Genomic DNA, 25,959 nt, shown 5'->3' with positions numbered 1-25,959 from the left:
TACGTCATCAAACCGCGCATTAAAATACACTTTTTCCCGGTCACATTTTCCGATTCCGAGCGCCGCGGCACGCGACGCGCGACGAAAAAGCCTCGCCAGTCATACCTCCACGCGGTTTGCGGCGCTTCGTAAAGATGTTTGTCGGTGGTAATCCCTCCGTCGCATGTATCGCTGGCTGTGCTTGTCTCGCTTGCTCCGAAAAGGGCGGTCGCTGGGCGCAAAGGCCTCGGATTCCCACAAGCCTTTGCGAGGATAACGGACGCCAAGTTGCTTGGTGACAGCGACGGACAAACGAGATGCGTTGTTGTTGTTGTTTGCCAATATTTAGTTGAAATAATAAAATAAAGTTTCACTGATGTTTTTGTCTGTTTTACCAGAAAAAAAAGTTGTAAAACTAACATCGGTTCTTCTCAATTGTTTAAAACATTAACTCGTTTTATGTTTTTAATCTTTCAAATTTTAGTTTTCTTGCAAAAGGGGATAAAGGAAAGATCAACGCGGATATGGATGGATATTGCTCATGTGTAATATTTTTGTAGTCTTTCTACGACCAGCAGAGGGCGGGTTTGACTCTAAAATTAAAATAAAAATGCGATCCTTTTCCATGGTCTGCAGAGGGTCGTCTTAACATGAAAATGGCCCGTTTTTGAGCAAAGAGTACTTTCTGAAAATATTCACATGTCTTGATTATAGTCTTGTTCCAAATCACACGAGGCATCCAAAATTTGGAAGCAAAAAATGAGTGCAATTTAAAGAGTAGCGGCATATCCCGATTGTGTGATTGTTTACAGGTTTAAATTCCGTAATGAAGAATTAAAGGTTTTAAAAGAGGTCATCTTTATCATCTACAGGTAGTTCAATTTCTATTCCGTTAAAGTCACTGGGCCCTTCTGCTTTACGACCCAAATAAACTCAAACGTTCACTTTGATTGTCTTGACATCCAAATAAAATTATGCAACGCATACTGTAGTATTGTCTTGCTGTCCGAGTTAATCTTAAAGTTTGACGGAATGGCTGCCCAGTATAATATTCATATGTTTGTTTTCTATTGCGCTCACAGCTGACTTTGGGTTGTAAACCCCAGACTGGTTGCTGGGCAATCGTAAAAACGCTTAGAGACAGAAATCCATTCACGTTCTCACCTATGGACAACTTAGAGCACTGGTGTCAAAATCAAGGCTTGAGGGACGCATCCGGGCCACCACATCGTTTCGTGTGGCCCGCATAAGGAAATCATGCATTTCTGTAGCAAAATTTCAAGCTTTCTTCACTTTTAAAAATGCTGACAAATAGTGTACGTTTAAAATAAGCAGCTGTATGAAAAATTGGTCAAAATCTTGACTTTTTTTAAAAAGGTAATTTTACACAAAATTGGTCGTAAAAAAAATCAGGTGGCGCAAGGGGAAAAAATTTACTTATTTCAAGTAAAAATGAACTTAAAACGAGTAAGTTCATACCATAAAGAAGTTATTTTCATGTGATGAGTCGTATTTAATTAGCTTTGATTGGAAATAAGATGAATATTCTTGGTAATATTTTGAATTTTTGCACGGCAATGCATATGGTGAGAAAATGATGCATTTATATGGCTCCGGAGTCAAAAGAGACACATTCCTTGTGAGTCTCGCGACAGGTTTGCCCACAAAAGCTGATTCTGATCGTGGCCTCTGAGAGAAATGCGGAACCCCAATGAGGCCCGCGACAAAATGAAATTTGAAACCCTTCAATGAGCCCAACGCGCTACAAAGACCCGAGCTGAGATTTGAACCCAGAAACGTTCAACTGTGAGGCAGACACAACGCTTGTATGATAGTCACCATGCTCCAATTGACTTCAAACATACAGAACGTTCTTTCTGAGCGTGTGTAACTTCTTTAGTTTTATATATATATATAATATATATATAATATATATATATATATATTATATATATATATATATATATATATATATATATATATGAGAGGAATTCAGCTAGTTAGAAAATTCATACAGTCATCAACGTTGAGAAAGGTCACTTTTGGCAAGCTGTGTTCCTCTAAATGAGTCTCAGTTGCTTTTTTGGCTTTAAAAAAAAAGTTGTGCACAAATCACGTCCCTGACCGCAGTTCATGTTCGGCCTCCCCCTGCCCTCCTCCCATGACTTCATCCTATTGGCTTTTTTTTCTGCATGCACTTAACACGTCAACTCATACTTTGAGCTTTTTTTATTGCTCATTTTTAAAAATGTTCTTCACAGTTGAAGGTGTAAAACGTTTTCCACAAAAGTTTTTTTTGTTGTTGCATAAAAGCCAGCGTGCAAAAATTTCACTTGCATACCCCATCCAAGTTATTACATTGTTTTTCATATTAAGCTTTCTCCAGAAATGGGTAAATTATTCTACAAGTTAAAGACGGAACTGTGACTGTCTTTATATGGACTTTGCACAGTTTCTGGCTACTGACCAGCGATCCACCCTCTGTTCCTTTCCACCTCCCCTCTCTCCAAAAGTGTTGCACAACTTGTTTTTAACTACCTCCATGTGAAAAAAAAAACCCAAAGTATTAATATATCCCTTTTGAAATTGCAATGCAAGTGCAAGCAATGTCTCCAATGCCCACATTTCCTCCTCTTCAAGTCATTTCTTAGTCTACCAGAGCTTACAAAACATTACCAGTCTAATAAAACGTTCACGATTAAAGGGATCCAAATTTTACAGGGGGATGAAAAAAAAAAAGTGTTGCCATCAGCACAAAAAAGAAGAAGAAGAAGAAGAAGAAGGTCAGATTAACCTTTGTCCTGCTTTGGGCAAACAAAAACAGGCAGAGTATAAAAGGAGGGGGGGAGAGGCTAACGTGACACTCTTGTTTTTGTACAACGGGCTGCTACAACTCAACGCTGCGCAGAGGCAATCTTTCCACAAACAGGTATAAAAGGTTATTTTTATCACGACATTTACGAGCAGACGCAGCTTTGCTCATGCGTGCTTTTTAAAACCCATTTGACAAGGACAAGGCTTAATATGTGGACATTTACTCCATGATTTCCGGCATTTGTGCTCATTATTTACGCCGAAAAAACAATTTTAAAAAAATGAAATTGTATGGAAGTAAATAAGCGCCACCAGGATTTGAATTTGAAATACCACAGAAAACAGGATTTGAATTTGACATGTAAAGTGATCACATTTTCAATAGTTGTATTTCAGAGTAACTTTTCAATGTTAACCATTCAACCGGCTACAATTCGCTGTCTAAAATTCAGCGGGCAACAATTACGCTTTCTTCGTATGTGACGTCAGGTGACTAAGAAAGCGTCACTGTGATTGGCTGGCTGTTCAGGTCTGACCTGAACTAACCCCTCCTGGTGGCACTGACGGTGAATTTTAGACGGCGAATTGTAGCAAGTTGAATTATCAACATTGAAAAGTTACACTGAAATACGACTGCTGAAAATGTGATCACTTTACATTTCAAGTTGAAATCCTGGTGGCACTTATTGACTTCCATACCTGTGGAAGGACTTTAAAAAGAGCGGAAGCATGGTCGGGTGGTGCTTAGCGCTTGTGCCTCACATTTCCCAGGTTCAAACCTCACAAGTGGAGTTATTGCACGTGCTTCAATGCAAGTTTGCCACACACAAAAAATAAAAGCAACATCTTTGGTGATTTCTCTCTCAACAGATCGGAGGTGCAAGGAGGCATGCGGGCGAGCCTCAGCCTGCTCCTCGCTCTCTGCCTGCTCCCAGGGGGCGGGGCGGAGAGCGAGGGGCTCGCCAGGCCCAACTGTCAGCCGCCGCCCGACTGGAGGATCGGGGCGGAGGAGCCCATGAGGGCGGCGACGGGCCGGGTGACGGTGGTGGCCCTTTTGCAGGCCAGCTGACTGTTCTGCTTGGCCCAGGCGTCCAGGTACGTGTTCGGAACTTGGCAAAAGCGCACCAAAATTGTCTGAGAGTTCAAGCAAAATGTTCTTAGCGAGCCAAAGGAGTGCCTCCCAACCACGGTGCCATAAATCACCAAGCGAATGGTCTAATCTGGCGTAATTGCCCAAAAATGATTATTTACTGAAAACAATGTACCTGGGCAGCACAGTGGATCAGCTGCTAAACCGTTGGCCTCACAGATCTGAGGTCCTGGGTTCAATCTCGGACCCACCTGTGTGGAGGTTGCATGTTTTCCCCGTGCCTGCGTGGGTTTTCTTCGGGTGGGCACTCCGGTTTCCTCCCACATCCCAAAGACATGCAACATTAATCGGACACTCTAAATTGCCGCGTCGGTGTGATTGTGAGGACGACCGTCTGTCTCCGTGTGCCCTGCGATTGGCTGGCGACCAGTTCAGGGTGTGCCCTGCCTCCTGCCTGTTGACAGCTGGGATAGGCTCCAGCACTCCCCGCATCCCTCGTGAGGATAAGCGGCGAAGAAAGTGGATGGATGGAAACAATGTACCATTTTTCCCATCTATCGCTGCCGGCGACCTATCGTGACAGGCAGAACAATCAAATGAGCGTCCACTAGATGGCAGCCCTACTGACGTTCATCAAACAAGCAAACAAGTTCATTTGCTCGTAAATCACACAAACCGAGGACATGCTGTGTGAAACAAAAATTAAAATCTCTTTTTAAACACTTCCCAAATAGTTAATTAATGCTAAACATAGAACATATTGAATATTAACATTATTCCTGACGGGAAAAGTGGTTAAATAAGCACAAGAAAGTCAACCAGCATCATAGAAATAATTGATTTGCACTTTGAAGCTTCCGCACTAACCATGCGCTTGCAACCCATATTTTTTCACCCCCGCCTCTAGAATGGACAGCCTACGCCTGCAGATGGAGAGTCAGGGTTTGAGGGATGTGACCTACATGGTCGTCAACCATCAGGGGGCGCAAGCGCAGGAGCTGCACCCCATGCTGGAGGAGCGGATGTCGGCCAACATCGCGCTCTACAAACAGCAAGAGGACCAGCCGGACGTGTGGCGGCTGCTGAACGGGGGCAAAGACGACTTTTTCATCTACGACAGGTTTGAACAACGGGACGCGGTCGGAAATGTGCACGACGCTGTCAAAGTTAGTTTCAAGTATCTGCGCATATTTGAAGGTTGTAATAGAAATTATCATTGTAGAGTGAAGCTCTGGCGGAAATTTGTAGATACGGTACGACTCAGATGTCGGCAAAGCCAATAAAAAAGCAGTAATTTGTGCCAAAGAAGTAAGTTGAAGTGATACATGATGAATGAGAGGAGGGGAGGAGCTTTGTTTAGCCTGGGTTGTTAGTGGAAGTTGCAGAGGATTATATGGACATACACAGCCATTATTTTATTTTATTTTTTACAGCTAATGTAAGATCAATTTGAAATGATTTTAACATGTTTTGGAATCTTAGTTTGTGGTGTATTTTACATGCTAAACTCAATAATGTGGAACCCATTAACCGAGGACCTGTCATATAAATACAAGTATCCTTAATCATAATTGTGTCCTTTTTTTTTTTCATCTTTACCATCAGATGCGGACGCCTTACACATCAGATTTCTCTTCCATATTCCATCATTAGCCAAGGCCACATTGAGGGTGCCATCATGGAAACCTACTGCAAGCGCTTATGTGGGGCTTGTACATACGAGGTATTATTAATATCACAAAAAAAAAACAAACAAAAAACAAAAGCAAAGAACCTTACCCCAAAACAGACTCCAAAGTGGGTGTGAATGCTGCGGACACTTTCGAGTCTTCAGTCAATCTAACTGTAACTTGCATGATTTTTGGAGTGTGGGAGGAAACACAAATATCTGGAGAAAACTCCACGTGCAAAATCCACATGTATTCATTTTCTGCAGTTCAAAATTATAGAATCGAAAATGAACAGATGGACAAAACACACACACACACACACACACCTCGTAGTGATTCACATGCTAACTCGTTTCACGTCAATTTTCCACAGAGTGCTGAAATCCCACCAGAGTGTCAAGGAACTCCAGAAGCGAGTCCCGATGCTGACCCGGCACCAGACGTAGAACCAGGAGAGCACGGTCACCACCACGGCCATCACGGGCATCACGGGCATCACGGGGAACACGGGCATCACGGGCATCACGGGGAACACGGGCATCACGGGCATCACGGGCATCACCAGCATCATGCGCACCACGCACACGACCCCAGTATGGGTCATCACCACGGAAATTATGACGCGCAAAGACAAAGTCACCACAGTTTAGGGCAACGGGCTCACCAGGGTCACTTCCAGGTAGCGCCCCAGGAGGCGCAAGGGGCTCCGCCAATGGAGCGGCCGTGAGCCCCCGAGAAGCCAAAGTGAAATTCCAAGCACGGCTGACGTTGGCCCGCCGGTTCCGACGGCGCGGCCAGCTGATGCTGACACTGACGGAGGTTGTTCACCGAGGCGGGCGAGACGGGCCTGTGACACTGCCAGGAGGCGCTACCCGCCACCTGTCGGTGACACGGGCCGGGCGACGAGCCCGACGGCGTCAGCGAGACCTGACAGTGCCGCCCGCCGCCCGCCGACTGACAGCCGTCTCAGCCGGAGCGGTGAGCCTGACCCCCGGGGGTCACGAGCTGAGAATGAGGCCAGCTGTAAAGCTGGCCGCCATGTCATTCTCGCGTAGCAACACCGGCTCACGTCTCCCGTTGTCCAGATAGGTCGCCGTGTTCCCGAATCAGCGTTTCCCCCCCTTTTGGACCTCTCCATCTTTTATGAAATCAGGCGCACAAACTACGCTCTAGTGGCGTCTGGGTGAAACCGGGATGGCGGGGTTGAGGAGACGAGTCGTTGGGGAACAAGGCGGACTGACGTTTTTTGAAAAAAAATTCACATCAGGCACCCCAAAACAATGAAAAACCTTAGCCTAGCCAAGGACAAAATAAACATTTTATTAAAATAATCCAACTAACAAAAATGTAAAAAAAAAAAAAATTTTCAAAAAATTACCTATTTGCTCGCTCTCCATGATGCCCTCTTTCATACAAAAAATAAAAAACACATTGAAACACGAGATATTTAAAAAGAAAGACGGTACATAGAGAGTGCCACCACGCTAATGCCGCACTAACGCTAGCGCCGCGCTAACAGGGCTAGTAAAAAACAAAAACGGTACAAATCACTGAGACTCGGCAGTAACACGCTAGCGCATCGCTAACAGGGCCGGACTGGTAAAAGTCCCTTCCTGAGGACACATATTCCACCGGTCTCACTCTTACCTTTTCCGCTGGAGGGCCCCCTTGTGGCCGTCAGAAAAAAATGCCCAAATCACCCGTATGACCGCATAAACCGCAGGGTTGAGAGCGGAAATTACGGTACTACTTTTTGATGACACGAGGCTTTGGTGGCATCTTTTGGAATCCTGTGGTGCGTTTCAGTAATCGCACAATAACAGCAAATAGGTGAGTTTTTCAGTGAGTAACACAGTAAGTTCTACGGGGAAAAAATCTGGCTAAACTTTTCAAAAGCGTGCCTCGCAGTGGAGATGCGTCACCTCGATATACTTCCAAGATGGCGACAACGCATTCTCAAATAGAAGCAGGACTACTTTTCTGAAATTAGGGCGACGGTACTTCCCGAAAAGTGACTTCGAATGTCCGTCTGAATTGCGCAATGCGCTCTTTGCGTACTTTTCTTCCAAAATCCAATCATCTGTCAGCCATTTATTTGCTATTATAAAGTTATACGATGAGTTGGAAATGTCATGCAATTTTCCAATTTTAAGAGGGGTTTCAATTGAAAGGTTTTAAAAAAAAAATTGTGCTAGTTGAATGCCTGTACACAGGTTAATTATGTACCGTACCTAGTGCCATCTAGTGGAAGAGAGTTTAATTGTTCTGCTTGTCACTGTACACAAAATTTGGTTGGGAATCACGATCTGAGCATGTGGGGGAGGAGAATGCAGTTCAAACAGTAAAAAATGGATCCAGTGTGAGGAGGTTTAGCATCAGAAGCTAATCTTCAAACCTGGATGTGCTGAGGGAGATTTATTCCCATGTTGGTCGCAGTATTAATCAAAATTTCCACGACTTTTAATTTTGCTCTCACTCGCATCACAGGCCTTTTCTTGGCTTTGGCTGCAATCGCATATCTTTTTTTAAATTTTTTTTTTTCCTTTTTCCTTGTACTAGATATACTTGCAAATTGCACACATGTAAACAAAGGCGTCCAGCCTCCGCTGCCCCAAAGAGAAAGTGATCGACTGACTTTTTGTAATACACGCTGTGCTTCATGAAGGTTTCCGCGGGAAGGCAAAATGTCACCCGGAAAGCTGATGCCCGCGCGGTCGAGTGTATCGAAAAGGCGAGTGTGCGCGTGTGAATTGTACGTGAAAGGGCAAGTGGAATAAAACTTTGATTGCATGGCTACTTTTGTATTTGTGCCTTTGGGATCACGAGGGAAATTGCTGATATATGTTGGCAGGAGAAAAGATTCTTTCACAGCGCATTATGATTGGTTTCAATATGCAACAAATGGCATTCACATGGAAATAAGAATAACCTTTGAATAATTCAGTGCTCAAAAACTGCAGTTGAAGGTTTTTATAATAGGGTATGGCTAAATTCTCTTTAGCACTGTGATGTACAACAAATAGTAACATAACCATCATTACTATCATCATGAGAAATAAGAATGTGCACAAATTATGGATATATTTTTAGATATCTATTTTAGCTCCAAACATTCTTTTGACCTGCAATTTATAATAATATTAATCATCATTCCAAATGCTGGAGATATTTTTTAAAATACTTGAGACTGTGACACGTACCATGTATGGCCAGCAGATGACGACAAAAATCTAGAAAAGAGAAACGAAACGTGGAAAATTGTGTGTGAGGCCTGGCCGGGCACTCCATGAAGTACACTTGGACCATCTAATCAATGAGATCGTTATAAGTTTATGCTTGTTTCGTACATGAGTACAATAAGTCTCTGAATTCTTTTAAATAACATTGTTACAGGTTTGCTCACCAATGACGACAAAAGTTCTTCTTACCGTTCATGCGACATTTGGTGCCGCACGATTTTGCTGATGGCTTTGGAGTTCATTCATCGTCGGATTAAGCTTCATGCAGGCGTTGACACTTCGTGAACGTAATTCAATTTGATTTTCCATCATAATGGTACGATGGTGAACCGTTCGTGTACATAAAGGAATGTCTTTAATTCGTTTGAGTATCTTGTCTTTATGCGAAAAGTTTTCAAAATTTTCATTGGCATACTCGCCATCTGTGAATGTAAACACACAGAAGAACCCCCCATCTCCACAAAGTTTCCCATTCTTGTTGAAAACCTCCGTAATCCTCATATCTTTTTCTTTGAGCGACCTTTGTCTCCAGCGTTTCCATATTTAGTTGTTCCGACATGATCTTCTGCACCTGTGGACAACTACTACTACGTAAAACTACGGCAACCACACTAGGACAAACCTTCTCTGCACGTCAGCAATCACATGTACTGCATGTCGTTATGAGGGCTCCAAGAGCCACATGCAACCGCCAAAAGAGTCAGGTATGACTCGCGAGCCATAGGTTCCCGACCCCTGTATTAAATTAATATAATTTACTTTAATCATAATGGCAATATATATTCAATGCACTGTATTTGCATAGATTTTGGTAGTGATATAGTTATTACACCTTTATTACCTCTGGCATGTAGGCTTTGTAATTGGCTATCATTCCGTCTCACGTGACAATCCCGGGGTGAAAGGCTCAGCCCAACTCCGTGTCGACTACGCTTATGCGATCACGTTGCGATGGTAATGATTGAATACATTTAACATTTACAAAAACCTTTTTAAACAAATGAGAAAAATAGTCTCACCTGCTTCTTACCATAAGGAAAATCGCTCAGGATAATCTTTTTGAGCCGTATGATAATTGGGCATTTTCTGACTTTTATCAGAATGGGAGAAAAAAAAAAAAACAACTCAAATTGGGCATGATTATCTGTCCGTGTATACTCGACTTAATCCAACTTGTTTGCAGTGTACGGTGCCAACATCCCCCCCCCCCCACCCAATTGCCTTTCATCGGTTTAGTCGAGACTGCTCTTCAAGCCTCGAATTGCATCGCCTTCAGCGTCTCCGACCGTCCTGTCGGACTGGACGTCCGAAAAGGTCAACAAGCGAGCGGAGGCGATGAGTTTAGGCCGAGGTGCCCTGCCTGCGTGGGCGTAATTGGCCCGAAGATCCAATACAAGGGTGGAGAGTGACTTGTGGCTATTTACCCGCAATGTCCTGTGAGTGGCGGTCTGTGTGATTCAATCAGGCCCCATACAGAGCAGCGGTACACAGCAGCCTCCATCTTAATTGGCCAATAAGCTTCCTCTCGCGGTCTGCAGACCCCCCCCCCACCCCCCACCCTTCGCCTTCCTCGGCACCGCTCAGGCCTGGAAATGAGAGCGAGATATGCACAACATGTCGACCCATCCACTCCTCCTCTACGTGGATCACAAACAAGGCTGTATTCGCAACGCGCACACACGATGAAGGTACATTATGCCATTTTTACGCATACGTGCAGTACATTCATACAGACGGGGTGGAAGTCACTGCACTTCACTCACAAAAAACATCATCAAAACACCACGGACACAAATATACACGCACAGGCTGGCCGGAGGTCATTCTGCCCTTATTTTTTGCACACAAACTATAGAAATACAATCACAAAAAAGAGGGAGAAAGACTGTCCAGCATTTTTTCCATCCATCTATCCATTTTCTTTTCCGCTAATCCTCACGAGGGTCGGAGGGAGTGCTGGAGCCTATCCCAGCTGTCAACAGGCAGGAGGTGGGGTACACCCTGAACTGGTTGCCAGCCAATTGCAGGGCACATAGATACAATCACACCTAGGGGGAATTTAGAGTGTCCAATTAATGTTGCATGTTTTTGGGATGCGGGTAGAAACTGGAGTGCCCACCCGGAGAAAAGCCACGCAGGCACGGGGAGAACATGCAAACTCCACACAGGCGGGGCCAGGATCGAACCCGGCACCTCAGAACTGTGAGGCCAACTCTTTACCAACTGCTCCACCATTCCTCCTCCTCCCTACATTTTTTTAAAATACATAAATATAATAGATCACATCATACACAGTCGTTCAAAGTTTGCATGTGTGGACGAACTTGGATATTACAGACATTTTTTAATTGTATAGTTTTTTTTAGGGATATTTGGCTTTCCAATGAAATGGAAGTGAAGTTTAACTTTTTGTGTTGTACAAACATTTGTCCAACAAGAAAACATCCATCTATCCATTTTCTTAGCCGCTTATCCTCACGAGGGTCGCGGGGAGTGCTGGAGCCTATCCCAGATGTCAACGGGCAGGAGGCGGGGCACACCCCGAACTGGTTGCCAGCCAATCGCAGGGCACACAGAGACAAACAACCAATCGCACTCATAATCACACCTTGGGGCAATTTCGAGTGTCCAAATGTTTTTGCGATGTGGGAGGAAACCCACGCAGGCACGGGGAGAACACACAAACTCCACACAGGCGGTCTGGGATTGAACCCGGGACCTCAGAACTGTGAGGCCAACACTGTTCCAGCGTGCCGCCAACCAACAAAAAGCCGAAGGGCAAAATTCCAGATGTAAACTTCAAACATGATCACTTTTACCCACCATTTTTCGTCTTCCTCAAATCTGATGGGGGTTCCAGTGCAGGACGAGCCAAACAAAAACTCAGCAGTACAGTGAAAATGTGATATATTTACATTTATTGTGTTGCAAGCTTATCGATTACAGATCCAATTAACTCTCACAAGGCTTGATTGGAGAGAGAACAACAACACATCAGTGAACCCCGACATTGCTCCTTAAACTTTCAACAAAACGACATTCATCGCATAAAATTGCAACTTGAAAGAAGTTACATTAGTACTTTAAACTTATGAATGCCCCCATTTACAAACTTTTCCAGTTACAAGCCATCACTTGGGCGATTTCATTTTTTGAAATTAGCTTTTGGAGCTTTTTATTTGGTTAGTTTTTACCAGTTTAGCAGAAATTGAACAGCTCGTTTAAAAAAAAAAGATGCCAAGTGTGCTTGCTTCAAGCGAAATGAAACTAGCATCTAAATGACGGCCCTTATAAAACTTGTAACGACTCAAATTTGAACACAAGTGGTTCAAACACCGATAGAGATCATAACAATACTCACATCCGTGTATTCTGTTTTGTAAAAAAAAAAAAAAAAAAAAAAAAAAAAACATATACGATATTCTCCATGTCATGCGCACACCAGAGGGAGCGGCAAATCTATGCAATTAAAGGGAGAAAAAGTCAATTTAATTGCACAATTACACTACAATAATATACGGTGTTAAAACAAGATAAATTTGTTGGTATTTAGTGGGGCGCTGGAACGGACCGACACCGTTTTCAGAGATTTTGTGGGGAAAGTTGATTTGAGAGACACACGTGTGGTCACGCCACAAATTCAACTTGTAAATCAATCGGTACCACCGAACCTGCATGAAAAAGTTCTTGAGGAGGAAGTTGGATGCCGCGGTCATGAAACAGCAAGTCCAAAAAAAATGAGGCTCAAATGTGGCCAAGAACAAGTTGGAGAGCCAAAACGCATCAATCGGCCTTGTTTTTTTTTTTTTTGGAAAATACGCAACCAATAATAATAAAACGTAAAGCAAGAGGAACACAACAATCTTTGCAGTTGAATGACAGAAACAAACGTCTCTTTTGCACGTAGCATCTTTTGACACAAAACCCAATAAAAGCGCGATATTGAACGCATTCACGTAATAATTGTGACACATAACATTATTTGGACACGTGTTAAATTTCACAATCTTCCCCTAACTCCGGAATTCCCTTCTACAGATTTTTGTCCCATCGCGGATCTCAAAGTACCACAAAAGCGGGAAAAAAAAAAATAATGCAAGCTGTGTGAAAGGGACGTAAGAGTTATCTCCGGCTAATGATAAAATTTCCATGCATAACATCAAATATGTACATGAGGGTACACAAGTCCAACCGGTAAAATTCCTCATATGAACACAAACGCTGTAGCTTAAAACGGAAGTCCATTGATTATAAATCATTGCGTGATTCTTAAATCAAACAGACCACGCTGAAATTGTCAGTCTGGATATTATTTGAACAGCTGATGATGAACATGTTCTCATGCAAATTTAGCAGACAATTGCAAAAAAAAAAAAAAAAAAAATCCACATGAACAAAAACTAAAATAACATTCATGTAGGATATTGGGCAATGACTGTAAACTCCTTTGTTGTTGTTTTTTTTTCTTTTAGTATTTTCATTTGTATGAACTATATACGCAAAATATTTACGATAGTATTCATCCTGCTAAAATAGTATTTTTTAAACAAGTTTTTCATAATGAAGATTATGATTAAAACCCTCCAAAAAAACAATATATATGGTTTTAATTTTTGCAATGCTTTCACTGTGATTGATATGTAATGTATTTATTGATTTTTGTTATTTAGGAAAATGACTGTCGTATTTAATCCTACTAAATTCTCATTAGTAGGAAGTCCAAAAATTATTCTAGAATTAAGTATTTTGGGGAATACTTCAGTAAGAAAGTAATGTAAATATTTTCTTTTAAAAAAAAGAATACAAACAATTGTTCTAGAATTAAGTATTTTGGGGAATACTTCAGTAAGAAAGTAAAGTAAATATTTTCTTTAAAAAAATAACAACCTTTGCTTATAGTTCCAATAGGGAAATATTCAATTAAAATTCAGGCAAAAAAAAAAAAAGGAACCCTTGTTTTTGCATGAATTGTCTGACAAACGAGTAGAAAGTGCTCAGTCTAAAGTGTCTGTAACGTTTAAAAAAAAAATGGCAATCAACATATGCAAACAGACCGACTGTAAATTGTTGAAGTGAGTCAACGTCTGCGGCAAAAGTGTGACGAAAAAAAAAAAAAAAAAAAAACCCTTCCCAGCGGTTGTCACTGCTTGCAACCCGTACACACTATATTCCATTTTGCACACATTCACAGTCACGACGCTGAACAGAAGCTTCAGCAAACAGGGACGGGGCGAATGGAGAGTGGGGGGGGGCTTTTTCCCTGCTGGAAACTTCCTTTAGTTACGGGCAATCTTTCCCATACAAGGGAAAATTCATCCTTGTGTTTTGTTTCTCTTCCTTCATAAGCAAACTGCAAATGACACACACACACACATGCACACGCACACTGTTACACATCACAAACACATACAATTATCTCCACAAGTTGTTACTTATACACGCGCTGACATGCACCCACACACACACGAGCAGACACAAAATTCCAAACACTTATTTTCATACACAAACACAAGCACTTCGACGCACACTGACTCAACCGCGGACTTCTACTTACACACAAGCACCGACACACTACTACGTCCTCACTCTCTTACGCACACATTCCAACTTAAAGGTCCACTGTCATGATTTTTAGAATGTTATTAATGAAGAAAAAAAAAAGGCGGCACACCGCACAACGTGATTTTGACGTGTATGGATTTTTGTCACTCCCGCCATGAAAATCCTCTCGAGGGATTCGTTTTCGAGAAGAAGCAGGAAGTGACGTCGTCAGCAGGAGCGCACTGGGGCGGTCTCGCATGTTTCTACCAGTTCACCCTGCGGGTAGGTAGCTCGTTGTTCCTTCGTGTTAGGCAAAATGCCGGCTCGTTGCATTGCTGGATATTGTTCGAACATTCGGGAGGATGGATTCACTCTTCACACTTGAAAAACGGATTGCACGGGTGCAAAAGACGAGCAGTTCGTGGGTTCCAAATGACAGGCAGGTGTATATACAGCTACTAAAAAAAAAAAAAAAAAAATAGATTGCGGTGTGGGACGTAATCCTCTCAGAATGTAACAAAAGATCCACGCACGTAAGTCAGGGGTGCTAAATGTACCGTCGGTGCCGAGCACGGCTTCGTACATACCGCCTGGGAGTCTGTTGTTAGTTAGAAGTGATCCGCATATCATCTAAATATGGCTCGAAACGAAACGAAGTGATAGGATAATATTGCCCCGGTCACTTCACTCGATTGTGTCCGCGGCGGACGGCTTCGGCCGGGCTGGCTCATCCATACTATCTGGGAGTCCGTTGTTAGTTAGAAGTGATCCGCATATCATCTCAATATAGCACAAAACGATAGGGTAATATTGCCCCCGGCCACTTCACTCGATTGTGAGATGTTCTCTTCTTTGAAAAGAGCTTCCATGTCCCATTGTAGGTGGCACAGTATGTTTTCAACGCCGAATGTCCCGGTGTGACATCATGAGCAGAGGATGCAGGCAATATGGCTACCACTTGGATGTCGGATGAGACTTCCTCAACTTTGCGCATGGATGACGTGCTCTCCGCTCACATTTTTTTCGCATGGACATTGAAGTGAATAATGTTATATCATTGCAATATCTATTTGAGAATGTTTATTAGGCATGACACTTGACCTTTAAACATACGCTTACGTAAACGCGGGTGCACAAGCAGGCAAGCAAACCCATTTAAAACAGCTGCACTTTTACAAACACACACAGACGCAGTTACACTTTGACGTATTTACACACATGCACACGTACTATACGGATGTATTTAAACACACGCACTTGCACAAACACTCGCACACGCACGCACTTGTGTCCACCCACCCACAAACATACACACACTTCAGGTAGTCACGTTGTTAGCGTCGCAGTATTTCCTACCAAATAGTCATGAACGCACCCAATGGTAACGCTTGTTCTCCCTTTGGGAGGAATTAAACTCGGTTTGTTTTTCTTCGTGGGGGTGTGGGGGGGGGGGCAAGAATATGTTGTACGTGCCCTCACATGTCTCAGATTCTTTTTGCTTTTGTGGAATCAAAATTAAACAGATTAATGCATCAATTTGTTGAATCCATCCCAGGGGGTCGCCGCGTTTGCCAATATCGCCCTCTGGTGTTCGCCGAATCTAAACGTCACGTTTCTGCGAAAGCGGGTAACAGATTCCAGATGTGTGCTGCGATAAAACGAATCACGATACGGTTGATTATAGGATGATTTGAGCAAAATTTGAAGAAATTTCGGCCTTTGGTCATGCGATGTTCGCAACGGAAACCTGAGAGCAGCAGTGACGTTAGATTCGGTCGCCAACAGGGGGAGATATTGCCAAACGCGGCGACCAACTGAGATGAATGAAAAATTTGATGAATGGATCGGTTTGATTCTTAATCCACAAATGCAATATGGATCAGAATACCGTGTTTTGAGAAGTCCAATGTATTCTTGTCCCCCCTCCAAATTTGTCTTTACTTCCCCTTCACGTGAACCTTCAACGCAGCAATGTATTTGCAATTAGTAAAAGAAATGTGTATTTTCTTACAGATGTTTTTAAAAAAAAGATGACAAAATGGTAGAATTTTTGCATTGTATTCAAATGATTTCCAACATTTTTTGCTATGACCAGTACAAGGACAAATCAATTTGTTGCCGAGCGGGCCCTTTTCGTAAAACAGTTTCACAGCTTTTCCACTCGTCACCGAGCCCACTTTCAAGAACAAACAAACAAATAATAATATTAATAATAATAAAAAAAAAAAAGCATAGTTGCCATCGGGCAGCTTTTTAAACAAATTCCCTTTGCAACCTCTGCTACATTTCGGTCCACGTGTACCAATATCCTAAACGTATTCTGTGAGGATGTACGCACAGAGATGCCTCACCGTTTCATCAAAACACACTTTCCGCATTTATAACTATTTTATAGCCTAGCAAAACAAAAACCCCATCATATTATTATTACGACCATTTAAAGATACATCAACACAGGCGCGACGAGACATTAACGTTGCCGGCTGCTAACATTGCGTCGGATTAGACCTGACGACACGCTTTGACATTCTTTTGACTCAGTCCCTGACTTATTTGACACAAGCGTACAGAATATGAAAACATGAACATAACATTGTAAATGTGTAGCCTGTGAGTTGCTATTTGGTTGTTAGTGTGTGTTAGTCCGTCGGCTGCATTTTACAGTATTGTTACTGCAGTTCCTTCTTAAAATACAGTATGTAAGATTCATGCGAGTGAAATAAAAAAACTAAATCAGACGAGGCCAGGACCAAGGGGAAAATCTCGTTCCTGCCAATAAAAGTCCGTAAATGGCGTTGTGCTTTCCCTTAGGTCATCAGCCTCGTTGCCACTTTCCTTAGTGTCCTTGAATGTCTCACAGCAGCCTCCAGCAAGGCACCGTAATGCCACGTTTAGAAGCTCATCACAGTTATTATGAAGAAATTTGTGTTGTGTGTTCATTTTGCAAAATACACCCAAGCCCAACGGTATTCATCTGGTCGCATTTTAAAATGAAAAGTAATTGAATATAATTTTTTAAATATATCATTTTAATATATTTCAGCTTCGATCAGCTAGTGTATACATCAGTTTGTTTTTTTTTTAATCGAAAAAAATTCTTGAACAAGCGGAGATAAAACACCAATAAGAGTTTTAAGGGTTAGTTCCCTGAAAGAAGGGAAGAAAAAAAAACGAAAAAGATGTAACGAGAAAATGAAAAAATAGCCGCAAATATGTGAATCCGCGTTTAAGCGGGGGTCCGCTGTGATATAAAGAAAGACGCAATGCAGCAACATAACGAAAATCAAATAGCTTCTTGCTCTGTTTTAGCAGACTATTGATAGTTCTACATGTCTCATAAGCACGTAGCTTTTTCAATTTGTGTCAATTATGCACATGACGAAGAGGTATAAAGAATAGCGGATGCTTCTTTTGCAACTTGTGCGGCGGGGAGAGTGCGCTTCTTTTCGCTGCGAGCTTAAGACTTGGGCGTCTCCCTAACGAGACGCATCCAAAGCGCTAAACTCGTGCGTGTCGCTTCTGTCGTTTGCAAGGAAACAGAACGGGAAGCGCAGCAAATGCATTTAGAGGGAGCAGATGTAGGGCAGCGGGCGCACGTTCAAGTCCCCTCCCGGCTCACCGCGAGCCGTTTGGCTTCCGGCAGCAGTCAGATGACTTCCTGGTCTAAAGACTCGGCGTTCAAGGCGAGAACGCCCCCTGCAGGTCCGGGGTGACGTACCCCACGGGCATGGCCGGGAGGGCTTTGAGCGGGTGCTGCGACAGGCGCGGCTCTGCGGACTGGACGGGAGGCGGGTCGAGGAGAACGCTGCGTTGACTGTCTAGCTCCTGTACCACCGTGTAGTCCGCCACGGGGGCAAAGAGCTGCGCCTGGGGGGAGTCGGGATGAACGTAAGGCGACTGGTAGGCTTCGGCGGGCCGAGGCTCGATGGACCGGCGGCTCTCGCCGGGGATGGAGCAGTAAGGCGGGGGGATAATCTGTCGTGTGCTGCTCTCGGAGTCCGGATCCAACACCAGGAGCTGAAAGTGAAGCTCCTTTTGCTTCTTCTCCTCCCCCTCCTTCTCCTCCTCACCGTCTTTCTTGTCGTTCTTCGAGGACTGGGCGGAGGCCGGGCCGCTCTCCTGCGTTCGGAGCTGTTGGCCGGGGGACAGCACCACGCCCCCGAAGGGCATGACGTTGCTGACCTGGGCGTAGAAATCCGTGTTGACCCACGTCTGACCCGAGGGCGCCTCCGAGTCGACGCACAGGCAGGCCTCTCTGTCGTCGGGCTGGCCCGGCAGCAGCGCGGACGTCAGCGCACCGGAGTCTATCGTCGGGCGGTCGCTGTCGTCATCAGGAAGGCTGACGGGACAGGATCGTAGGCGCATGATATTCACACTTTTTGCAGGTTTTCCTTGACTTACGAGTGCCCCGCAACTTTAGCGGGATTGAGTTACGAGCCGTTGTGAACTTGATTTTTTTTCCTTTCGTCGCGGGCAAAAATTTTAGGTCATACAGTTTTATCCTCTTAAATTTCCTTGATGTGAGGTGATGAGTTTGTTGAGCAGGTTTTTAAATATCACAGGTAGGAAAGTTTCAAGACTAAATCAGGATTGCCGTCAAACTTTTCCAGTGGCAACTGCTTTTCGAGAAATCCTCCCCGAGTTGCTTGTAACGCAAAAACTCTAGCCAGTGATTTGCCCTTTGAAATGTTTAATCATCAATTATTAACTAACTAACTAACTACAGAACTCGTGCACCTGCGTCATACAATCACGTGACTTTTGCTTACGTCGCCATATTGCCGGTCAAGCTAAGCATTGCTCAATGGTAAGTCGGTTGGAGACGACACGAAAATACGTCTTGTAACACGACGCCCAGAGTCTTGTCCGATACCGTTAGACATTTAGAAGGTGAAAATAAACGACGGTACGTTGAAAAATGAGATAAACTCAGCAGAGAGGACCCGTATTTCATGCAGAAGTCGACGTTTTCGCCGATAAGAAATTGGACTGTTAATTCGCTTCCACTTGTCTTGGACAACTGGCTCTACACGTGGATCTGGTGAGTAAGTCGTCGAGATTTACACAGAAAAGTTAAAGCGTAAAAAAGTCTGGACTCATACGAATACTTTGTTGCTGGATCTGTTCGCATCAGGAATAAATCCCACATAGTGACGGTTTTGACTGCTCGTGAACGCAGAAGCGTTCGGCCACATGTTAACCTTTGCCGGAATCCATCGATCTTTTCAGCTAGTGTTCAATATAAATACCAATATTTCAATAAATGACCCCTGGTTTTACACAAACTCGCATTCATTAACTATGATTGTAAAAAAAGAGGACGGAGTCGTCTCCACGGAACGTACACGGAAGCGATTGCGGCCACACTTAACCTCTCCGACAAACACGCAAATGAGCCAACTTGGCATTATAAATACTTTTTTGGTCATTTAAGATTTTGAAGAATTATTCCTACCTGAAATGAAGGGATCGCTACACAGGCGTGTGTGTATTTTGGTTGGGCACCATCCATTGAATGTGTTTAATTGCCAAAATCGTTTGTTCTTTTCTGGTCTTTTCAGCTGGTCTGTTGTGACAACCTACAGCACAACAGGTGTCGGGTATTGTGAATATTCTCCGCCGGTTCAACGTCCCCCACAATGTCGAGCGGCTCTGTTTGACCGGCAATATGGCGTCGTGAAAATGGTGACGTCACGTGCACAAGTTCTATACAGTTATACGGTATAAATAATATTTTTTTTTTTACCCATTTTCCTTACACTCAAGAATAATTATTGACTTCTGACACGTTCGGAGTGAAAAAAAAATGCGCAATTTACAAAAGAAATTCCGGTTGGTACAACTTCTCTGTGCAAAACATTTCAATGAATTATTATTTAAGTACAGTTGTTTTTTTGTAAACTGTGCATAATGAAACTGACATTATCTTTTGTGACTGTATGGTATTTTACTTTTTTGATGTTGGTCATTACGGTGGCACTTGGAGAGCACAAAATTGTCCAACTTTGTTTCACTAGGAATAGAAGAAGTACCTGAGGGCATTGGAGCACCCCGCTCGCTGTCTGACGGGCTGAGAGGTACCCAGCAGCCTGTCGGTGTCCGAGGCCCGGTTGTCCTGCTTCTCCCCGGTGTCCGGATCCTTCACGTCCACCTCGATGAATTCCACCCACGGCTCATCTTGGTAAAACTCGGGCTGATACGCGGGGTCGCCGACCAGCCCTCCACCGCTCAGGATGAAGTTCAGCTCATTCAGTTTCCCTTTCTGCGCGGGAACAAAATGGCTGCATCAGGTCTACAAAGCACGTTCGACGCATATCGAATGCAAGAGCTGGATCAGAAAGTCGTCCTTTCCAAGTTATACTTTACCACTGACATTTAATCCGCAATTTTTAAAGGGATTTTACAAAGTCTATTGTATTATTATGGTTTCGCATTGAATAGCAGCACAATGCCAAACTCAGACATGTTTTTTTTTATCTCTCAGTAATTAAAAACAGAGCTTGTTTGCGTTATAATCAATGTTGGTCTTTTCCTTTTCATCCCTCTCTTTTTTTAACAACAGGCTGAAAACAATAAACAGTGAGTCATGTGGAGGGGGCCAGTTGGGAGTTGGGATGAACAATGATCCCAGCATGTCAACAGAAATTCAATTAAAAAAAAAAAAACATTGGTTACACGACATGTTTTTATGTTCACTTTGTGCCGAGTGGCACAATAGGGGTGCAATATTATACTGCACGCACGCACAAACCAACATTAATTGCATAAAAATAGCGCGACAAAAAGACTTACCTTTAACAGCTCTGAATCCACACCTTTGATTTTGGGTGCCGGAACTGGTGGCAAGAGAATTACCATCAATCTGTAAAGGCAAGGGTGCGATTTTATTGAAGACAAATATTATTTTCCAAGTGTGCGCAGGTTCTAGTTTCTGTGTGAATTAGTGTACCGTAATTCCCGGCCTACAGAGCGCACTTGGCTACAAGCCTCACCGAGTACATTCGTAAAGGAAATACCATTTGGTACATGCATACGCCGCAGTTGTGTTAACATATTGAAACCCGCGTTGAAACACGAGATATTTACAAAGAAAGACGGTACACAGAAAGAGTTTAACGCTAGCGCTAATGGTAGCGCCACGCTAACAGGGCTAGTTAAAATAAAACTTACTGGTAAATATCACTGTGAAACACAGCAGCAACACGCTAGCGCAGCGCTAACAGGGCCAGTAAAAGTCACTTACTCGGCACATATATTCCATCGGTCTCACTCTTACATTTTCCGCACGAGTGGCCCCTCGCGGTCGTTAGAAAAAATGCACATATCAGCTGCATCACCGCATAAACCGCAGAGTTGAAAGCGTGCGGAAAAATTTACCGTATTTGAATTCTTACCTTTGCTGCTGGGAGACAACAATCCACATGATGAGTATGACGGCGGCCATAACTCCCAGAACAATAACCAATGTGAGGAGGGAAAATGAATCTAGAAAGACAGGGGGAAAAAAATGAAAAAAAACAAACAAACGTTGCGTTACATTACAACCCAAAATGACAAATGAATGCAAATTTGTGGAACACGTCACCTTTGCTGGGAATCTCGGACAGTTCAATAAAGACGGATTCGCTGAAGTCTCCGAACTTGGTGAAGGCCTTCATCCTGCAGCGGATGTGCACCTCGTATACTTTTCCCACATCGAGTCCATAGATTGTCTGGTGGGTTTGAGGCTCCAGCTGAACCTCCAGCTGAAGAAACACACACGATTGAAACAGAGATCCACCACGTGAGGTCATCCTGCACTATACAATGACAATAAACAACGGGGGCCGGGGCCAATCCCGGGTTACTGAGAAGTGAGTGGCTACTGTTGACCTGAACTGAAATGATGACCAAAAAAAAAAAAAAAAAAGGCTCATTTATTTTCCCATTTTCTCAAAGAAGTTCAAAATGAGAAAAGAGTCACTGATGGTGTAGTGGTACACACGCCTGCCTTTGGGATCGATTCCCGCTCAGTGATGGTGTCGATATCTGCCCTGTGACAGTTCAGGGTGTAGGCTCCAGCTTTCCCCCGACCCTTGTGAGGATAAACGGATCGGATAATGACACGGCATTTGAAAAGTTTAGGGCGGCACGGTGAAGAAGCTGGTAAAGCGTTGGCCTCGTGGTTCAATGCCGGCCCCGCATATGTGGAGTTTGCATGTCCTCCCCGTGCCTGCCTGGCTTTTCTCCGGGTGGGCACTTCGCTTTCCTCCCACATCCCAAAAACATGCAACATCAATTGGACACTCTAAATTGCCCCAAGGTGTGATTGTCTCTATGTGCCCTGCGATTGGCTGGCAACCAATTCAGGGTGTACCCCGCCTCCTGCACGTTGACAGCTGGGATAGGCTCCGGCGCGACGCTCGTGCGGATAAGCGGCAAAGATAACGGATGAATGGAAGTTCAAAATAAGGTCACTGAAACCGTATTGATCCATTTGGGTGACTTCGGTGTAAGTCGTGTGCGTGAATGTGAGTTGTCCATCTCGATATGATTTCATTATGCGAACCCAAAGTGCATGGTGAGTGTGTGCGTGTACTACATATTTGTTACATTTTCAGAGGCAAACATCTGGGGAATGACTTCCAAGCTGACATCGGCTAAGCAGGCAGAAAAGGCAACGAGCCCTAACGAGGTTCCGTGACCTCCAACCGAGAGCTCCTCCCCTTAACTTCCTCCACCGAGCCCGAGTTTTCCCCAGGAGACCTCGCTCGGGCTTCCAGTCCAACAAAAGAGACGCGGCTTTAAGGGAAGGAAATGCAAAACTACACATCCTGATTTGATCTTCCGCTTTAAGTTCAGAGGGGGGCCACACATGTCGCGCTTGTGCAAACGACTTTGTCAAAAGTTTAAAAGCTATGTCGGAGTATTTCAAAGAGAAAGAGAGAGAAAGAGGAACGCTCACCGCCTCCCAGTTGGTGCTGTTCATCTCTCTGTACTGGACCTCGTAAACTATCTTCATCCAGCCCACTGAGACATCTGCAGAGGCGGGTGGCTCCCACGTCACCATGACGTCGTAAGTTTGCCCAGAGGGACTCACGTTCAGGCAGGTCCAGTTGAGGGACACTGGAGGGTCGGGACGTACTGCCAGAAAAAGGAACAAATTTCTCATCGGTTTTCACCTCTGACCAAATTAATCTTCAAGTGCTATGCCACCCTGCGCAACATGGTGCAGCTGCTACTGGTGGTAAAATATGTAAACTGGGGCATTTTAGGAATAAAATAATCATTCATTTTTAATTGTATTCATTGTGACGTTTTTTTTTTTTTTTGGCTGGGGATTTTTGGAATGAAAAGTTATGTGGCTTGGTTCAGAGGAGCTTGGCAAACGTTGGTTTAGAAGACCGTAATTTTTGGCCTATAAACCGGTGCAGTGATGCGGCTAATTTGTGCATTCGAGCGGAAAAGGTAAGAGTGAGACCTGTGGAATATATGTGCCGAGGAAGTGACTTTTACCGGACCGGCCCACTGATCTTAAAAAAAAAAAAAAAAGATTGGAAGGCTCATTGGCCACCAAAACTGATCCATCCGCCATCTTGATCCTCCCAAAACAAGCATGCCGACCTGTGCGTTAAGCGCCAGTTTCGTGACTGTGAGAAAACATTTCACAGGTAAGTTAGAAGGATTTACTTTGACACTGTTAAAGTTTGTTTGTAAAGGTTTTTTTTTTCTTTTTTTAATTTTCTGATGAACTTAATCACTTGAACAAAGTTTTGTTTACGGTTGTTGTTGTTCAGTGTTCACTCTCTGCTTCACCTTTACAGGCCGGCGGTTTTTGCGCAAAAAAGCGATGTCAATATTTTCCCAAACTTCCATCAGTGGATAAGCAAAAAAACACATTTCCTGTGAAATTTTTGATGAATTTCATAATACAGGACTCCGCAAACTGAATTTGATTTTCAAATTCGAGGAAACGAGTTTAAATTTTCTGTCTGAGACAACAAATGAACAATACGTTTCGCATGTATTTTCCCATTATGAGTCCTTATTTCCAAAAATATACCTAACTGACTGACTTCAAATTTAATGTTTTTATGACAAAAAAGGCTTAGTTTTTTGCTATGTTATGATGATAGTGCTTCACAGGGTATTTTGGGAAAAGTCAACACGGCACGGTTTCCTGGTAGTCGCGGTGTTCTCTGTCTTTCCTTTGCACTTTGCCTTTTTTGGCCTATCAAGTCAAAACAAAAATCCTTCATGTTACCAGAACTGAAAAAAATGTCAAAGCTCACATGACCAGTTTTAATTCTACATGTCAAACTATGAGGAAAACCCCTGCCATAATCCAACCTGTAAACCGTGTCCTCCACACGTTTTGGGAGTACCAAGATGGCGGCCAACTGGCTTCAACCAATCCACATAGTGTTCGATATGTATGCGCTATCCTGTCTTTTTTTTTTCTTTTTTTTTTTTTTTTTAGATCAGTGGTCTGGCTCTGTTAGCGCTGCTAACGTGTTACTGTCGTGTCTGAGTGATTTTTACCAGTGTGTTTTTTTTTTTAACCGGCCCTGTTAGCACGGCGCTAGCTTTAGCGGGGCGGCGCAAGCGTTAAATTCTCCGTGTACCGTTTTTCTTTGTAAATGTCTCGTGTTTTAATGTGGGCACTTGGGGCTTTTACACACCTGTGGCGTACGTATGTACCAAATGGTATTTCCTTTACAAATGTACTGAGTCAGGCTGATCACCGGGTGTGCTCTGTAGGCCGGGAATTACGCTACATGACTTAGTGAAAGCGCACAAGCAGGTTAGAGTTAGCTTGCCCTCCAATTGCGCCGCGTGTTCGACTGGAAACAAGTGAAAGAAACTCCCAATATGAGGCAGTTACACATTCCATTCGCGTGAACGGAGAAGTAAAAATTCCCCGTGAAAAAAAAAAAAAAAAAAGATGCGTGTATATGCCACTCCACCCTGAGAGATGCTTTTGCTCAAATAGATACGGCCTTCAAAGGCGCTCCGGTTCCTCTCCGCCGTTAACCAAATCGACACCGGCCACTATTTGAGGAAATATGGTGAGGAGTGTGTACTGCTCACCAACAGGTTTCTCCATTAAAAGGGATATCAGTGTAGGATGCTCATTGATCTCCGTGCACTTAAGAGGAGGCGAGAGGAAGAAAAATCTATACACGAACCGATGTTTTCCACGGTGAAGCAGTCGTCCGTGTTGAAATAGGTGATGTTGTCTCGGCTGCGCAGTTGCAAGCAGTAGGTGGTCCAAATGGTCGTGTGGTTTCTGTCAAAGAAGCACTCCCTCCTCGAGTGGAAATAGTCTGGACACTCTTTCCATTCGTCCTTGCTGGGGGAGCTGAAGGGAAGAATAAACAAAAGCAGTGTGTCAGATACAGGAATAGTGTCTGCTTAATAGCATCTTTTTTTTTTTTTTTTTTATTAAAAAGATCAGCAATCTCACTCTATGACTCGCTTTTGGTAAAAGACCCTCAGTGCTCCGGGATCCGACAGGTTGTGGAAACTTCCGGGAGTCCACCAACAGCTGAACGTCACCTGGTCTCGGGATATGCAGTTGGTGAAGTGAGGTTCGACGGGATCTGAGGCACACGAGGACAAGAAAAAAGAGGAAATAAATCAATAA

General features: G+C 43.6%; 2 protein-coding genes across 4 annotated transcripts in view; one reads left to right on the top strand and one right to left on the bottom strand.

Moving 5' to 3' along the window:
• Positions 1-2,749: 2,749 nt before the first annotated feature.
• selenop (selenoprotein P) lies at positions 2,750-8,347 on the top strand. The gene is made up of 5 exons (XM_061817200.1): positions 2,750-2,908; positions 3,664-3,888; positions 4,791-5,003; positions 5,489-5,606; positions 5,927-8,347. The coding sequence occupies exons 2-5, from the start codon at positions 3,683-3,685 to the stop codon at positions 6,278-6,280; spliced, it is 891 nt and encodes a 296-aa protein (XP_061673184.1). The 5' UTR covers positions 2,750-2,908; positions 3,664-3,682; the 3' UTR covers positions 6,281-8,347.
• A 3,832-nt stretch (positions 8,348-12,179) lies between these two features.
• Positions 12,180-25,959, bottom strand: part of ghra (growth hormone receptor a) — a 40,086-nt gene continuing 26,306 nt past the window's right edge. For all 3 annotated transcript variants that reach the window (XM_061817673.1, XM_061817672.1, XM_061817674.1), the window contains 8 exons: positions 25,780-25,915; positions 25,502-25,674; positions 23,278-23,456; positions 21,919-22,078; positions 21,728-21,818; positions 21,126-21,195; positions 20,366-20,595; positions 12,180-18,672 (listed from right to left, as the gene is read on the bottom strand). In XM_061817673.1, coding sequence (XP_061673657.1) covers positions 18,012-18,672; positions 20,366-20,595; positions 21,126-21,195; positions 21,728-21,818; positions 21,919-22,078; positions 23,278-23,456; positions 25,502-25,674; positions 25,780-25,915 — 1,700 coding nt within the window. In that variant the 3' untranslated portion in view covers positions 12,180-18,011. The remainder of the gene's footprint in view (positions 18,673-20,365; positions 20,596-21,125; positions 21,196-21,727; positions 21,819-21,918; positions 22,079-23,277; positions 23,457-25,501; positions 25,675-25,779; positions 25,916-25,959) is intronic.

This window comes from Syngnathoides biaculeatus, chromosome 4 (genome assembly GCF_019802595.1).
Source record: "Syngnathoides biaculeatus isolate LvHL_M chromosome 4, ASM1980259v1, whole genome shotgun sequence".
NCBI classification, from domain to species: Eukaryota; Metazoa; Chordata; class Actinopteri; order Syngnathiformes; family Syngnathidae; genus Syngnathoides; species Syngnathoides biaculeatus.
Note: the sequence above shows the minus strand (reverse complement) of the source record. Positions and strands in the feature narration are given on the sequence as shown.